Below are 17,289 nucleotides of genomic sequence, written 5' to 3'. Positions count from 1 at the left end.
TTTTATCCACTTTTCTTCATGTATCCCAAGAATGTATTGAGATGCAGCACAACTCCGTAAGAGAATAAAATTGTGACCAGGTAGCATTTTTTTTCTAATGAGTATTATTGGATGATGAATAGCTGAGAGAATAGGAAATTGCAGAAATACAAGTCCGAATTTTCAGACATGTTTGATTGCTGTATTAAGCTATGTTTTGGCCAAGTCACATTAGTTTTTGGTTGCAAAAATTCATCAATATTTGTGGTGTCACCATTGTGGCATCTGGCATTTCACATTGTAACTGATTTAATGAGACTGTGTTTTTACATTTTTATTGATGCTTTTATAAAAATTCAGATGGTTCAGCAACCATTTTCTAGTTGTAAGTATTCCATACACATTTCGGATATTTCTTACTTTTTGGTTTAACTGCAAAATTATTTAGCAATATACTGGGAAATAAAATCCTTAAAACTTAAGATTTTACAAGCACCTCTTTTTTACAATTAGCCCTATTTAGGATACAGAACAGATGGCTATTGTTTCTGAAGCCAGTATTTCATTTTTGACTATGGAGAGTATTCTGTGATTTGATTGTGACTTTGTATTTTTCTCTTTGTATTTTTTTGGTAGTTCCAGGGGGAAAAGTAATTTATATTCCTGGTTTATATCCACAGTACAAGTCAGTGATCACTGACAGTTCATAGTCACTGCTGGAGAGTTTAACCTTTGGGGCACACTTGGAATGAGACCACTTAACTTGTCTCTGCATTTGCATTACTGTCTTACTGTACATTGAGGCGTGTGCATTTCTCCAGGGCCTTTCTCAGAGAGCTCTTCCCTCTCATTGCTGTCTTTTGTCTCTGCTCTGACTATTGGGAAAGGCCTTTTAGAAATACTTCTTTTTTTTTTCTGTTTCCCTGTGCAGTATCTATGTTACAATTGCTCCTTTGCAAGTTCTTCTGCATCTCTTGGCCATCTAGGAATGGGTTGCCCATTCCTGTTGTTCCACTTGCAACTCAGGGTGCTATATATTGGCTTCCACCTTGTTCATCTGTGCTAAGTCAGTCTCTCCACTTCTGTGAGGTAGTTACATGGAGCTGTAGTATCTCAGGGATTCCAAAGATACTATGTTACCTGGAGATAATTCTTTGATGAAGAAATCTTTCTTATGTAGTTCTGAGTGGAGAAAACAGCCTTCATTTGAATTTTAAAGATCTGTGGCCTCTTCACTGGCTGAGGATTTATTTTTCTGTGTAAGAACATTGCATTCCTTCTCTTTCCTTTTCCCCCCCCCCCTCCATGACCGTGTTTCTTGAGCCAGCGCTTGGAGGAGGGAGTCATCCTTGCAAAAGCAAGGTGACATTCTGCATGATGGAGATGTAACTTTTGGGGATGTTTCAGGCTGAGGGTAGTGTCCAGACTGCCACTGGGATGCTGTCCATGTAAGCTACAAATAGGGAATCTGGTTCTGTACTTCATTTGCAGCGAGAGGGAAAATTTCCTTGCTCTGTTAGAAAATGTAATGACCTGGAAAACTTTCATTAAAGATTGCAATGAAGTTCAACGATTGGCTCTGTTTCTATGAGGTCAGTATTGACTCAGTAATCACCTCTGGTCCATTATCCTGTCTTTCTGTGAGTCTATTACATGTGCCATTGCTGCATGGAAATTCACTGAAGTACAGAACACTTGAACAGATTATCTGTACCTCTTGGGTGCTGAACTAAACTGCACTTTCTACAGCATCTGCAACACCTTAGAGCCAGCAGAATGTTTACAATACACTACTTTTGTGTGGCCTGGTTAATAATTGTTCCTTACTCCAGTTTCATAATCAAACACATGCCCTTTTTCTGATATTTTCAGTACATTGTATTATATTGAATGCATGCTTACTTGTTTTCAGTAGAAAATTAAATCTCCATTTTATTAAAAAATGAAGCGGATCTCTGATTGAAAATCAGAAGGGAGGGTGAGAATCCCAGAATTTGGAGTGCAATATAATCACTTCAACAAAAATGTTTTTTGGAATGATTGTTTACAATATATATCATATGTGCAGATGATAAATATTCTTTTAGATAGTAGAACAGCTTTTTAGCTGCTTTTTTGTTATGAATATATTAAGAATATTTGTTAAATCGGCACAGAGTAAAATGTCTCCTTTTATATGAGGAAAATAAAATCAGTGTAATTTGTAAATGGCAAGGAAAAAGTGGTAATTTCTGTACAAGGTTTTATAGTTATCTTTCTATGTATTTTGTTTAACTTTGATGCTCTGGGGTGATACTTCAGTCTCAATTAGCAGGTGTGTCAAACTTCAGAACTGTTTTGCTAGGTCTACTATCAGTGTAGATTGGGTCCTTGGGTTTTTTAATACATTTTGCCTTTTCTAACTGTATTTTGCTGTTAAGTCGTCACAGTCTAAATGCTTATTTAGTATATAGTGAATAAGAATTGATAGTTTATATAATTTTCATTCCTAATGCTGTCCCAGCTAGAGAGAAAAGAGGACTGGTACTTGCTGTCATTTCTGTCTGCCAGAGGTTTGTTACTCCCTAAAGTTGTTCCAGCTGTGATTGCACAGGATGACATCACCTGTGGGTAAATGCATCCAGATTTAGAGAGTTTGAGGGGCATGTACCATTATTATCTTCAGATTCTTGTGAGAAGCTGCCTTGTCCTGGTACAGAAGGAGCCAGAGCACCTCTTGCAAGACAAATAACTACCATAATACATGGGAGGTTTTCAGCTTTACATGTTGAGTGATGGCTCTTGAGTTCATTCTGTTCTGCATTCCCTTAACCCAGGTGGTAACCACAGACACCTTTGGCACACAAAGCCTTTTGTGGCTGGTAAACTGATTTTTATTCCCTTCCCCTTGACTGAGATGGGACAAATCCTTTGCAAGGAGAGAACCTGTGCAGCAATTCTGCTGATTACATTAACCCTTGCTGCCACCATCCAGCAGGGAAGGAGAAGCTATCTGGCCACAGGTTCTTCAACACAAAGCCTCTCTCTTAATTCTGACGTGATTATCTGTCCTGTGCTTGTCCAGATCCAATGGATCTGGATATTTAGTCATATTCAGTGTTGAAATTGGGACTAGAAGAGATACCAGTCCCTATCTATTCACTTGTATATTTGTTTTCTGGGCATTTTATGAAATAGCTTTGACTTTGTCCTACCTGCTTTTTCTCCCCCTGCCTTAGTAGCAATGAGAACCCACCCTGTACTATGTCTACCTTAATGACTACTTCTTGTGCTTTTGAGAGCTTAGATTCTTGGATTCATGTGGTTACTGGGTTGATGTAAGTTTTCCTTCCAGCAATTTTTTAAATGAATGATGGAGCATATAAATTGCTAAGATGATGACCCTTCCCTCTTTAAGTAAACTTTTCCAGGGCTAGCATCCAGTTAGGAGATGACCCTTTTTTCCTGTAACAAAATAACTCCCAAACACAAAAGTCATGGTGGTAAGAAAAAAAAAAAAAAAACAAAAAACAAAGCAAGCCTTTTCATGTTTTCTTCACATTTTGAGAAATATTGAATCATACTGCAGCAACTGGTATCTCATTTCCTTGGACTGAGTAAACATAACTCAAGAGCTGCATTCTCAAGCAGTAATAAAATTGCCATGATTTGGTGTACCACATGGTTAAATTATGGTTTCAGCTAAGTCTTAATAGAGATTTTTAAAACCCAGGCTTTTCCCAGTTATAACAACCCTCTGATCCAACATTTCACAATGAAGCATGTTTTAAGTTAACTTCCAAATTCTCAGGCAGAGTAGCAGTTCACACTGCAAATGTTTACTGCATTTTTCAGAGGTTTCTGCAAAATATGAAGTATCACAAGGGTTCACTGAAACAAATCAGCCACATGAATACAAGTTTAATATTTCTAAATTTAGCCATTCTGTTACCTTTCTTCACCATTTAGGAGGGTATGGAAGGTGCCTCATACTGCTCAAAGTATTCAAGCTTCAGAATATTTAATGTAGTTTTTTAGACTATTTTCTCATGGGCTGAAGTAGAAGAGAATATGATTCAAAGAGTTCAAGAAGCTTTGATATATTTACACACATGTACAGTTATACCTGAAAATCAAGACATCTAATTTTTTTAGAATTTTCAAAGTATTCTATTTCAGAAGTTGCAAGTAAGACAAATGTTTCTCACCAATGCTAAAGTGATAGCAAGACACAAAATCCTTTTGTTCCATCTTGAGCTACCAAAATCAGATTAAATTTAATTTTCAGGATATCCTGTAATAGTAAAATTTTACAAATTTTCATTGATGTAAATACCTATTTCTGTTAGAACTTTATGATATAGATGTAAATACTGTCTTAGGCTCCAAAATATTTGCATTAGAAAAATGGTAAAATACAGTCCAAATCTGACATGCCTTCAACTGCATTGCTTACCTGCTTTTTAAATCTCTTTGCTCAGCATACAACTTTGTAGGGAAGAAGATTGGAGCAGTAAAATGCTGACTTTTTTTCTTTCAATTAATCTTCTATGAGCTAGATATTTTAATTTTTTTCTTAGAATGGTCTCTTCCTTTTCTCACCAGTGGAAACCATAATTCTGTCAGTAGCTGTTGAATATTGTTCTTCTGGCTTTCATTGATCTCATTCCAGGTTTTCTATTTGCCAGTGTTACACTAAATCTACTCAATAATTCCAGTAAGGAATGTAAAAGGGTTGTTAAATTGGTATCTTTTTGGTGCCTAAACTGTTGTCTTGCTTTTAATAGCATTTGTTTTTGATAGCACTTCGCCTTTAAAATTGTATTTAGATAAACTATAGTTTCTAATGTGATCACTTTCCTGGTATGATTATTTTTCTTGTAGTCTGTATTAAAAACAGGAGGTGGGTGGTAGTTTGGAGGTTTTTTGGGTCAAATTGCAAATGATTCTCAGGTGCCTGAATGGTGTGTACTGGGTCACTGCTCCCACACACCACCTGATCTTTTGTTTATATCTCCTCTGTTGCAGTCAGAGCACAGGGAAACTCTCACATACCTTCCTGATGCCATCACCCCCCACCACCCTTCCCCATCAAAAAGTATCCAACGAATGATAGGGGCAAAACTAAATTGGGGTTATTGCTCTGTTTTCTGGTGGTAAGCTGTCTGCAGAGAAAAACCCTTGCAGGCACCTTTGTAGGGGAAGAAGGAGGGCACCAAAGAGGAGTTCTAGCAGCTGAGGAGTTCTAGCAGCTGAGGAGTTCTAGCAGCTGATATCAGCATGAGGTGATTTAGTTCAGCCCACAGTAGAAGTCTGCTATGGTGTGCTTTTTGTCTCTTTTGATAACATGGTGTACTTTTCCATAGCTAAACACTGCAAAAGTTGGCCACAGCTTGTAAAAACTATATCATTCAATTAAGTCATGAGGCATTCCCTCCTAGGATCATCATAAGTGACAAAAAAACCCCAGTGATAATCTGGAGAAATTCTGGAGGATTTTTTATTCAGAGATAAAACATGGAAAGATAAAATTCTTTCTAGGCTGAACTAATTCTTATTTAATGGTGTTTTACTTGGCTAATGGACCAATGGGCCAGGAACAGGTCAATCAATAATCAGTCTAGCAAGAGCTATTACATCTTTCTCCACCTCGGTACTCTCCAATGCAGTTAAATAGCAAGTGTGAAGGTGGGCAGACAGTAGTGAGAATGGAGTGCAATTTGTTGATGTTTTGTCTGTCACAGATTGAGATATTCCAGTACAAACACTTGCAGGATTTTGTTGAGATTGTCAATAGTGGCTTGGTCAAGGTTTTCTTCTGTGTCCTTCATGGTATGCCATACTGCAGGAAAAGGGGATGGGATCAGATGCAGGACTGAAACCCCTATAAAAAGGAAAATGAAATTTGGAGAAGAAATATTGGAGAAGTTCTGTTAAACCAACTGATACTTCACCATTTAGCAACAGAGTCAGGTAACTACTCAATAAGCTTCCTTTATAGGGTGTGTCACTGCAGCTTCCTTTTATCTTCTCTTGTTTTGATGCTTGTGACTGCATCCCATCATTAAAGAGTGTGTTGTGTAAAGCTGACACCCTCCTTTCTTTTGAATACTTTTCCCTCTTTTCTTTTTTCTTTTTTTTTTTTTTTTCTTTTTTAGTAATCTGTAGCTACTTGTTGGGGGTTTGTTTGGGTTTTTTTTTTTTTTTTGAGATTCTTTGCATTGTGTGTTTAGGAGCTACAGAAGGACAGAGAAATCACTGCAGCTCCTCAAACAGAAAACTGATTACCATGTTTTTGTGAAAGTGTAAAGACAACATGTTTGAAGCATTGTTTTACTTCTGTATGTAAATGGTAAAAATAGGGTGTCTTATTTTTACTCTGTAAAACAGAGACAGTGTTGCCCTCAGATAAAGGAAATTCCACTTCAAATGACTGTATCACTGTATATAGATGTGTGTGTGTAAATATATATATATATATCTATATATACACACATCAAGCCACCTATATGTATTGCAACTTTTAGGTAAAAGAGGAGTTAAATCAATCCTCTGCTTCCTGATTGCTTTTAGGGAGGAGCATTTTTTTTTTAATCGGCCTCTTTCCTGTTTTTCTGCTCTTTCTCTGATTTTTCAGCTGCATACCACTAAGGAGTAATTTTTTTTCATTTGATGCTGTATCAAAGCTCTAAAGCTGGATTCAGAAGCCTCAAGTTGGGGCAGATAAGCTTGACAAGCAGGAGCATATGCACTTGCTCATTTACTAGATAATGTATTTCTTACAGAACATATACTTCAAAATATAAGAATTTCTGGTACCTCTTAATAAAAATGGAACATGATCATCTTCAACCAAGCCTCGATGTAAAGTACTCTGGAAATACTGAATTTCAGCACGGTGACTCTTCAGCAGATTCATGTTGTGTAGCTTTTTCTCTGTAATGCACAATGAAAGTGATTATTACAATTTCTGGACAATGAGGCATGTTAGCACTTTTGAATTATTTTTTCCTCTCCCTTTTTCCATCAGAGAAGAAAAAGGCAGTGGTGACTGTCTTTTGCATTTGTTTAATACTTGGAAGACCTCAGGATTGGTGCTATTACCATCATTTTACTGTTGTGAAAACAAAAACACAGAAGTGAAGCAGTTGCCAAGTGTCACAGAGTGACAATCGGTAATAGAATGTTTTGTTGCTTACAAATATCTGAGTCATCCTCAGTTGTTTTAATAAATAAGTATCAAAGTCTTCATAATGGTTTAAGATTTCACATTTATATGATCAAAGATTATTACTGTAAACCAGATAATCTAAAAATCTGATTTACAGGGCTTAATACATTCAGAAACTACTCACTAGATTTTGAAATTAATTCCAAGCCCATATCCTTCTGCTTACCAATTGCTTGAAGCCTCTGAAACCATCGAAGAGTGTTTTGAAAATAATTGGGAAAGACTGGGTTTGGTGCACCAATTAAATCCAGTAGTACAAACAGGTCCTAGAGAAGAAAGAATCTTTAGTACAGAATGCTTTCCTACAACATCATCAGCAGCAATGAAACTCTTGGTTTCCTGTGTAGGTCATGAGAAGGTCTTTGCTAGCCCTGGCCAAAGATCTGACTTTTCTACCATCATGCCTGAGAAGAATTCACTAGCAGAACCTGATTGCAATCTGATACATTTTGCTGTCTTTCCAAGGAGGGGAAAGATAGGCTATGCCTCTGTTCCTCAGGCAAAATCAGGTTTCCCAGCTTAGTGTGCAATCTTTGTGTCGTATCTCTTTAAAAGAAAAACGACAGTAGGTGGGGAGAAAGAAGAGGAAATTGCTCTTCCCCTGAGAACAACGAAGGCTGTCAAGGGAAAGACATTTTATGAGTCACAAGGAGCAGTGACAGAAGTGCCTCAGCAGTAAACAGGGAAAGTAGAAGGGAACAGACAACCATAATGTCAGTAGGAATCAAAGGAAAACAGAGGTTGGTGTAGCTTAGTACTGAACTAGGGGAGATTTGTCCATAGGCCAATACTGTTTGTGTTCTTATCACTTTGAATTATCTTTTCCTGAAGAAGGTGGGTGTCCTAGTTTATATTCTAATGAATTGTGTATTTTGATATTTCTGACTCCTTGTACTTGCATGCAGCAGGTCTAATCTCCTGAAAAGCTCTTACCAATTCTCTGTCATATTTCATAATGTTTCCAGAAGCCTGGTTTTTCCTTTAACTTAGTGTGATCGTGGGAATTTGGCCAGTTACCTACTAGTTAGATATTTTTAAAACACCATTTGCAATTGTTCATTGAGGAGGTGAAAGCCACTTACTATGCCCTGCAGCTGGTTTGTGGTTGTTGAACCAGGTGGGTGTGGAGTCGATGCCATTTTTTGAGCCAAGTGCTGGGATCCGTAGAGGGAATCGGAAGGGGACCACCGAACAAAGGCTTCTTCACCATCAAAAAAAATGAGCTGAAGTGAAAGGTCTGGCCTTGATGTGGAGCTGCCCTGTTGGAGGAAGTTAAAAGTAAAATCACTGATTCTGCCAGAACATTAAATAAAGAGCAAATACAGTAGTTATATAGGTAACACAAATAAGGGTGTTTTTCAAGGTTCCCTATGCAAACCTTCCTTTGGCTGTTATTACAGTGTAATAGTGGTAGTGATCAGTCAAGGTAATTGTTATTTATCTAACACAGTGACACATGCTCCAGTCTCATATAATTTAGGTTCTGGATAAATGTTTCATTTCTGATTTTGGAAGACATGAGCGTTGAGACCTGCAAAACCAGGTAGCAGCAACATTATCTCAAATCATGAGGAGATGTGTCAGTAGCAACACCTGATGGGAGTGCTAATATTATTATTTGATTGCATCACAAGGATTAATGTAATTGCTACAGCTGTGCATCAGTGGAGGTGAATTAAGTGTTTGACAAGCTGATGGTTCTTTGAGCCCCTTCTTTTCATTCAGGGGAATTTGCAGTCACTGAGGCAACTTTATGCTGAACCAAAGCCAAGAGAGTGGGTGTGTCAGATATGTTTTCCCCTTTCAACAACCGAAAATATAACAGCATTAAACATCTGAGAATATATATGATAAATGTGTTTAATGTCACAAAAAAGACATTTGTATGAAATTTCTTTCCAATGTAGAGGGAGTCTACTGTCTGAAGCCTTGTTTGAACTGTCAGAATTTCCTAATAATCCACACACAGCGAATCCCAGTCTGGTTCCACCAAATGAACAGTTTTGGGAACTGTGGTCTTGACAGTTGCTATAAATATTTTAACCCCTCTATGAATTAACACTACTTCAAGCAAAATTGCATGATGTGGTTAAAAAGGTGGGGTCACTGTCCTAGATGGGCTGCAACTCCCAAACAGCTGGAGCTGATGCAATATAAATAGTGAAAAGCTTCTACAAAATGTCATTCACGCAGGCAAGATGGTATTGATGGTGCTCACAGTGGTATATTGATTTCTCTAATGGCAGTGGTTTGCTGCCCTTTGTCCTTTGCACATGACAGAGCTCTGTGGGCAGCAGTCACTTTGCATTATATTCTGGAGGAAACTCTATCAGTGCTATTTGAGTTTTAGAAAGTAATAATTGTGTTATTATTACTATTACTGCTTAACACATTTTAATGTAGACAGATGTCTTTGCCCACTAATTTTAAACTTACTTTATATAACTGGAGAAGCATCAAGATAAAAATCCCAGTTTTAAGTCAAAGCTGAAAACATAGTAAAGTCTGTTGTGCTACCATAAGCAGAGCTAAAATATAATAGCTAATGTATTAAGCAGAGGGATCCCAAAGTATATTTTGTCAACAGACTGTACAAGTGGTGGACTGTGAAAAGTAATGAGTTGCCTTTTTATTGAGTGCTGTCACCTTAAATTATAAAAATAAATTTTCTTTGTAAAATAGTGTATTCGTAGTGAAAAATGCCAGTCTTTAAAGTCAATTTGCAGGTTGTTTCATAAATAATCACCAGTCGAATTTATTATAAATGAAGCTTCTGAATGAAAGCCTGTATATTACAGGAGTGTTTTGTTTTGTGATTTAAAATATTGGCATAGTCTTAATCTTCTCATTCTTAAATATTCCCATATCAGAAGGCACCAAATCAGTTTCTGGAAACTGCTATTGACAAGTGACTGTAATACCTGAGCTGAGTGTGCTCCTGACACTTTATAGAATCTCTCACATTTGAGAGACCTTTTTCTGTAAAAGCTCTGTAAATGTATGAGAATGATTTCTCTGTAAATAGTGAATAGTGAGCCAGTAGATGGCACTCGTGAATCCTACGTAATCCTACAAATCTGTAATCCTACAAGCTTTAAGAGTTTGAAGGCTCAACAGATTTTTGTGCCTAACAATTGCAGCCCTTTGAAGCAGATTTTTGTAGGATAGGTAACACAGACTGATAATATTATACTTCTTTCATAAATAAACTATTCAAGTTTGTAAATAAAAAAGAAAAACTGAAAAACTTGAAATTCTGAAAACTTGAAACCTGAGTGTGACTCTTCTGCACAACAATTAGTTAATCTGTGTCTCAAAGCAGAATGCAACTGAGAGGTTTCTGCAGGATTCAGAATGCAACAAAACTTATCAGTGACCCTTCATGTTACTGGATATGATAGGAACTTTTGAGTCAGGTTCTGTGCCTTTTAGATAGAAAATAGCATTGTACCTTTCCAAGTCTATGAAACATCTATTGTTCATATATAATTTGTTATTTTTACATAATATATGTTTATATAGATAACTTTCAGATATCCGCCCTTTTTATAAGAATTTTTAACGTGATAATGTACTTCAGAGTAATAGATACAGATCTCTGTTTGTTCTTGGAGTCAACAGAAGATTTATTACAAGCACAGCAATCAGAGAACCCAGCATGCAGGCTATGGAAAAGAATGTGGAAATGCCCTGAGGCCTGTTGCTGTTGGAAAGGCAAATGAAAATTAAGCAAAAAAACTACCTTGATTAACTGAAGCTTGTTGTCCAGGGCCCGTGCCAGCTCCAACATCATAGCACAAGGCACAGCTGAATCCGTTGCTCCCACAAACACTCTGCCCTGCCATTGCTGTCCAAAGAATTTTGAGTCGTAGTGGCAGGCAAGCACGAGATGGCGTTTTGCAGAGGGGTCAAGAGTGCCAATAATATTTGAAAATGTTTTATAGCCATATGGTGTGTGTCTCTGAAATGTATCTTCTTCAATTTCCCAACCAGCCTGTAAGGTTTGAAGACGGTACTTGATATGCTGCAATTATAAAAAACAATCAGATTAATATTTCTTGCTTCAGAAAGATGTTGCAGACAAATTAGCATTAGCTATTTAATAGCAACGCCTAAGCTTATTTCTCTAAGTTTATGGTGTTTTAAAAGATAAACTTTATAGAAAAAAATGTAATATGACTGTATGACTGCTACCTAAGCCTTTGACTGCCTCATTTGCTTTTTATTTCTTCCTTATGACCCTTCTCTTTGGAGTGTGGAGGTGTTTTGAATTATTGCCAATTATGACACATTAAGATCTTGATCTCTGAAGTTTTCAGGCCAATGTCTTTTTCAGGTGTAATTAGAGCAGATTTAATGTTAACATCTTCAAAGCTTAACTCAGATGTGTCCTTAAATTAGAAGACAGATTTGGCTGCAGAGACCTTGTCGTGGCTGTTTAGACAATTACCACACAGAGATGCCACATCAATATAAGGGGGGAAAAAAAAGCTGTTTGGGTTGGTTGATTGGTCTGAGGTGGTTGGGCTTTTAAGCTTCTGTGAGAAATCTGCCTTTGGAGTAGCACAAATTGTTTACAAAGCCATAACAGAGAGTTAGATTTCTTTAAATTAAAGAAAGGATGAAACATTTAAGAATAGAATTTTAAAAATGAAATTCTGTAAGTGTAGCTCATGTAAAGATAAGAATTAAGATAATCTATAAGGCAAATCATCCATTTTAGCTACCTTCCTGCCTGAAGATAATACCTCTAACAACCCCAGCTATATTTCAACCAGAGTTCTGGCTAATTCATATTAGAGGGACATCTCTGTTTCTCTGTTGAGCAACTTATTTTTATGGGTCCCTAGAGAGCTTCTTCAAGGCAGATTCCTCTCTCTTTAAGTAAACATTAGGAAAAGCCTCTGAGGGGAAAACAGGCTTTGAGGACTTGTTCTGCTCTTAGGGAAGTCAGTAGGAATGATAAAAAACAACAATATTGCCATAGATTTTAGTGCTAGAACAAACTTCCATTTTGTTTGTGGTTACCCTCTGAAAGCTTTTACAACATTGTCCGATCTATCAGCTATCATTATGCAGAGTGAAGATGTCTATTAAGGATTAAGGGGACCATATAAGCCTGAATGAAGTTCCCAACTTTTTCCCTTTTCTCTTAAAGGAGTCTGGTGATTTTGTGTCTCAGCAAAGAAATGTAATCCATTTTAAACTCCATTATTGTGTTTTGACAATAGAGAATTCTTATTTTTTTCCTTTGGTATGTAGGGTCCAATTTAATACATGATGTTACCTTGTAACAGGATGATCCTATTTTGAACATGAGCTGTGGTTTTCTAGCCTAGGCTCAGCTGTTTTTTTGTTTTTCTTCCTTTTCCCCCTTTCACTTGGCTGCCTTCCAGAGTATCACTAAAGAAACCACAAAACTAAATCTACAGAGATGTACACACACACAATGCATAAAAAGGCTGCATTTTCCCAACCTACCAGATGCAGAGTAGCAAATAAATTTATTGCAGCTAAGGCTGTCTTAGAGCTGTTGAGTCAGTGCCTGAAGGGGAGATGAAGGCTAGTGAGATTGTGTGAATGCCTTTAGTGAACTCAGCTGTGCCACTGTCTGACATTGTCTCCCACTGGGCTAATGTGATCCAGAGCCAGCACAGACACTGTCCTGAAGATTGATAATGATAACCATTGTGTTGTACTTTGGATGCCAAACCTGGGGCAAACTTTTTTATTTAAAACATTATTTTTTTAAAATAAAAAGACTTATTTTTTATGATTCTCTGGAGCCCAGGGAAATAATGCCAGTTGATGTGCAAGCTGTGTCCTGTAGGCACTAATGGTCTAGAAATGAACAATGACAGGGTTCATCCTATGAATGAAAGGAATATGACTGTCACTTCAGTGGGACTGTCTCTTTGGTGGGGGTCACCAAAGATATTAACATAATAATAATAAATAACAGTAATAAAAACGTTCTTAGAGGCTGTCAGGGAGTGTTGTCTTACCTGCCGCACGATGTAATTTCCTTGTGATCCCGGGTATCTTTCTATCAGGATAGGGCGCAAATCATTCTCCCACATTTCAGAAATATCTGTGCTGGCCACAACTTTTTGAATAGCATCAGAATCTAAAATTCTTGGTTGGTGAGAATACTGTAGAAGGTAGAGAGAAGAAAGAGCACTGTAAGTATTACTAGACCTTTTTAACTATTGTTTTCTTCAGAATTACAGTTAAAATGGTATATTGTGCTACTTTGATTTACTCCCAACAGAAAGTAATTTACAAATTCCTTTTCACTCAGAAAAGATTGGCTTCTCTGTCTTCCATTTCCATGCAAAATGTGCTAGTATTTAAAGTATGGGAGAAAGTTTTACCTACCAGCTAGCTGTAAAACCTGAACCTATGAATGGGTTCTCTGTTTCCTAATATCTTAATTCTACGTGTCATGTCTGCAGTCACACCACCTTCAGCTGAGGTTTCTGTTGAGACAAACACCAGAAGCTTTGTTTCCAGTAGTAATAATATTTAGCTGTATGCTGTGTTTATGTTATAAGATGCAGAAAAGCAAAGAAATGCCTAAGGTAACTCACTCCCAGAGGGAGTGGGCTGTGTCATTGTGGCCTCTGCCCACAGCAGCAGAATGAGTGTGACTGCACAGGATGCTGTGGCTCCTTTGGGGCTAGCTGGGGCATTTGTCAGCTTGGTGAACCTCAGCAGTGACTACCTCCTGCTAGTATGTGACTTGCCACCCCAGTGACTTCCTTTCTCTTGCCCAAGCGAAGGCCTTTGGGGCTGTATCAGGTGACCCAGAGTGCTTGAGACATCCTTATGTAGCTGGCAAATGCACATCTCTGATGGCAAGAGCCTTGCAGTGCTCTGGAGTGGTAGCTGAGTGCCAGGTGACATTCCCAAGGACATCTCAAATGTACACCAGGTTTGAACCTATCCAGTCTCTAGCAACTGTCTCCTCAGAATCCTCCTGTGCCACTACTGTTTTTATAGATTCCTATTCTAGGCACTATCATATACATTCCTCATTTATATCACAGGGTCTTCCCTCTACTCCTGTCTTTCTCCTGATGAAAAATACTGCTTTGTTGACTTGTTTTTTGTTCAGAACTGCCTTACATGACTGATCAGACTCACTGTCCTTCAGTTTATCTTGTCCATGTCATTCTTTCTGAGATGTGCAAAAGGAGAGAAACTGGAACGTGAGCACATCATACTTTATACTGTAGAATGATGGTATTTTTAATTTTATTCTTTTTGTTTCTTCAAATTGTTTAACAGCTGACTTGCTTTTGGGCTGCTCCTGCATCAAACTGACATTTTCATAAATACCTATAATCTAATCCTATCATTGTATGTGTTAGCAAAAAATAATTCACTCTCCTTTTCTACTCATGTGTGTCATTTCACACGTGTCTGAAATAGCACTTAAAACTCATTACCTGATCAGCATGTGAATTGACCTCAAAAGTCAGGTATCTTATTACCTGTTATCTTATTACCCTAGGTGATGAATATTGTTAAAAAATGGGGGTTGCCTCACTATTTGACTTCTTTTCTACTTTGTTTGTTTGTGCAAGCAAGTATGAGCATGAGTATTTTCTAGGCTTCACTGCAAACATTTAATTCTACCTTCTCTTGTTTCCTAGCTCTTTATTACCATGTGAACCTTTCCTCTAATTCTACTTAGGTTTACCACTGAGATTAAGCAGAGGGGTGACACAAAGACACTGAATCTCACTCTGCCAATTTTAATACAGTGTTTAAAGCTGAATTTTAAGACTGTAAGGACACCAAAATTTAGGATGGGCAGTTAACATTTTTAATGCTAGCAAATTTAGACATAGATTAAAAAAAATTGCATTTCATTTGACATAAAGATGAACTTTTGAACGTTTGGAAATTGTACCATGGAAGTTGTAAAACAGTCTAGAAGAGGCAGAGACAAGAAAAAATGTCAGGGAGCTGTTCGGTTTAGGAGGAGCAAGCTGTAAGGGGAGAGTGAGATTCTTCAGAAAAGAGGGATCAATTCCCACTTCTAATAATGGAGATATCTTCAAATTGATAGTGAGAGGAGTTACAAAAGCGGTTATGAAATAAAAGAGAAGCAAAATAAGATTTGTAAGTGACTCATTCTTTACAGTGTTGGTCAATCCCTATTTTGCCACAACAGGGAGGCAGAACAATATATTCATGACAGGGTTGTCACTAAGCCTGTTGTATAAACCTGCAAAGCTTCAGGTTCTACAAGTAGCCCAGCTTACCTGTAGTACTTTGAATTTCCTGCTCACACGTCCCTCCAGGGAGAAAGAACAAAAGTTGTTGAAGGACAAGAATTAGATGAGAATGAGGACATTGTTGTTGCTTAGTGTGTGCACAAGCAGAGAGCTCAGATGGGATGGTTCTGTGGCTGGATGACACTGCTGACAGCACTGGAGAGGAGCCTGACTGGTCAGAATGGACCCAACTGAAGAGGGAAGTGCTGGGGCTCAAGGGGGCTGAAAAAGGAGCACTGGGGCTACATGATTGCTCACTGACCAGTGTGACTAAAGAGTTAGCCCCACATGTTCTTATGTATATACTGTATATGTACATACCATGTACTGTGTGTAATTACAGATGTATTATGTTACAGATATATAGTCTATACACGAGCTATATATATTATATAGTGAGCTGTGCACATATATATGTATGTGTTGTAAGATACAATTAATAGAACAGGATGACATGGTATGTCATTAGCAAACCAGCAAACAAGCCAACATTTCCCTGAACGAAGGCTGAATAGAATTAAGGAGAAAGGGAATGGTGAAGGGGAAGTGTGAGGGAAGCTTCATTTTTCCAGCTTCTGCTGGACTCTGATCTATTGGTGAAGAGAGTGGTGCACTGGATTAGTGCAATTCAGTTGCTCCTTGCTGAACTTTGACTTCAGCTCTTCCACAAACACTTGGGGAAGAGCCCTAGAAATATATTTTCTGTTTGGAAATTCCTGAAGTGTTTAGTCGAATGTGATTTGCAGTTTCATGCTCTCTTATGTTTCATGTGGTTTAATTATTTATGAAGGAAACTATGCTAATGTTTCATAAGAGAACACTAAGAGCTGCTACATTGAGAAATCTGTGGTTTAAAGCTTACCACTGTTTAATTAAACCTTATCTCAAGATTCCCTTTTTCACTAGTTCACACACCACTCTAAATTAGACACAATATAGTATGGGTCTACTACATATTAGAGCATTATATCTTTCAAAACAATTTTGTACTGGCTATCAGCACCATGCCTGCTTGTTTTTCCTAGATACACGTGCATACTGCTGGAAGAGCTATTTACCTTCTCAAACTAAGTCACTGTCCTCTAACTCACAGCAATCACAATGAAAGTTGGAGTACAGTAGAATGCTATAAGGAATATAATTTCACATTTTGATCCGTCTTATTCCGTTTGGGTTTCCCGTTAAATTCAGTAACTGCCGCTGACAAAGCTTATCGCTCTTACAGCCCGGTCCCAAGAGATGCAAAGACAACCGTGTGAAGCAGATTTGCTCTGTGCAGCCGCCAAGCTCGGGCTGAGAGAGAAGCCACCCGCCCGCCCGCACCTGCGGGGCCGCGCCAGGGGCGCCCCCAGCCCGCATTCCCGTTGGCGGCCGGGACAGGATGGATGGGGCTGTCCCGCCGCTGCCCCTGCCCGCCGGGAGAGGCGAGAAGCGCCCGGGAAAGGCAAACCCACCTTCTCCAGGGTCCACTGCGCTCCGGCGTCCCTGCCGAGCGCCGGGGGCAGGCAGGCGGCGAGGCACAGCGCCCCGAGCAGCCCCGCGGCGATGCCGGCCATCCCTGCCTCCGCTCGCCCGGAGCCGGGGCTGTGCCGGCGGAGGAGGCGGCACGGAGCGGCACGGAGCGGCACGGAGGGAGGGAGGGAGGGAAGGAGGGAGGAGGCTGCGGCGGGAGCGGCGCTGGCTGCTGGAGCCGCAGCGCTGCCGGTCTGTGCGGCGGCTCCCTGCGAGCCCGGCCCGGCCCCTGGCGCGTCAGCAGTGCCAGGCAGGGGCTGCATCGCCCCCGGCCCCCGCCCCGCTCCCTCCTCCCTCCTCCCG

General features: G+C 39.0%; 1 protein-coding gene across 2 annotated transcripts; it reads right to left on the bottom strand.

The window, feature by feature from the left end:
* Window positions 1-4,570: 4,570 nt before the first annotated feature.
* On the bottom strand, window positions 4,571-17,289 carry QPCT (glutaminyl-peptide cyclotransferase). Of its 2 annotated transcripts, none has more exons than XM_079327637.1 (7): window positions 16,929-17,287; window positions 13,195-13,341; window positions 10,932-11,213; window positions 8,272-8,448; window positions 7,356-7,455; window positions 6,778-6,894; window positions 4,571-5,842 (listed from the first exon to the last, which is right to left on the bottom strand). In XM_079327637.1, exons 1-7 carry the CDS (start codon window positions 17,247-17,249, stop codon window positions 5,697-5,699), a joined length of 1,290 nt encoding a protein of 429 aa, XP_079183763.1. In that variant the 5' UTR covers window positions 17,250-17,287; the 3' UTR covers window positions 4,571-5,696. The 2 variants fall into 2 exon arrangements, with proteins under 2 accessions (XP_079183763.1, XP_079183762.1); XM_079327636.1 differs by having other exon boundaries at window positions 5,432-5,842; window positions 10,929-11,213; window positions 16,929-17,289.

The sequence above is a fragment of the Erithacus rubecula genome (assembly GCF_903797595.1).
Source record: "Erithacus rubecula genome assembly, chromosome: 2".
Taxonomy (NCBI): domain Eukaryota; kingdom Metazoa; phylum Chordata; class Aves; order Passeriformes; family Muscicapidae; genus Erithacus; species Erithacus rubecula.
This window is presented reverse-complemented; position numbering and strand designations above follow the sequence as displayed.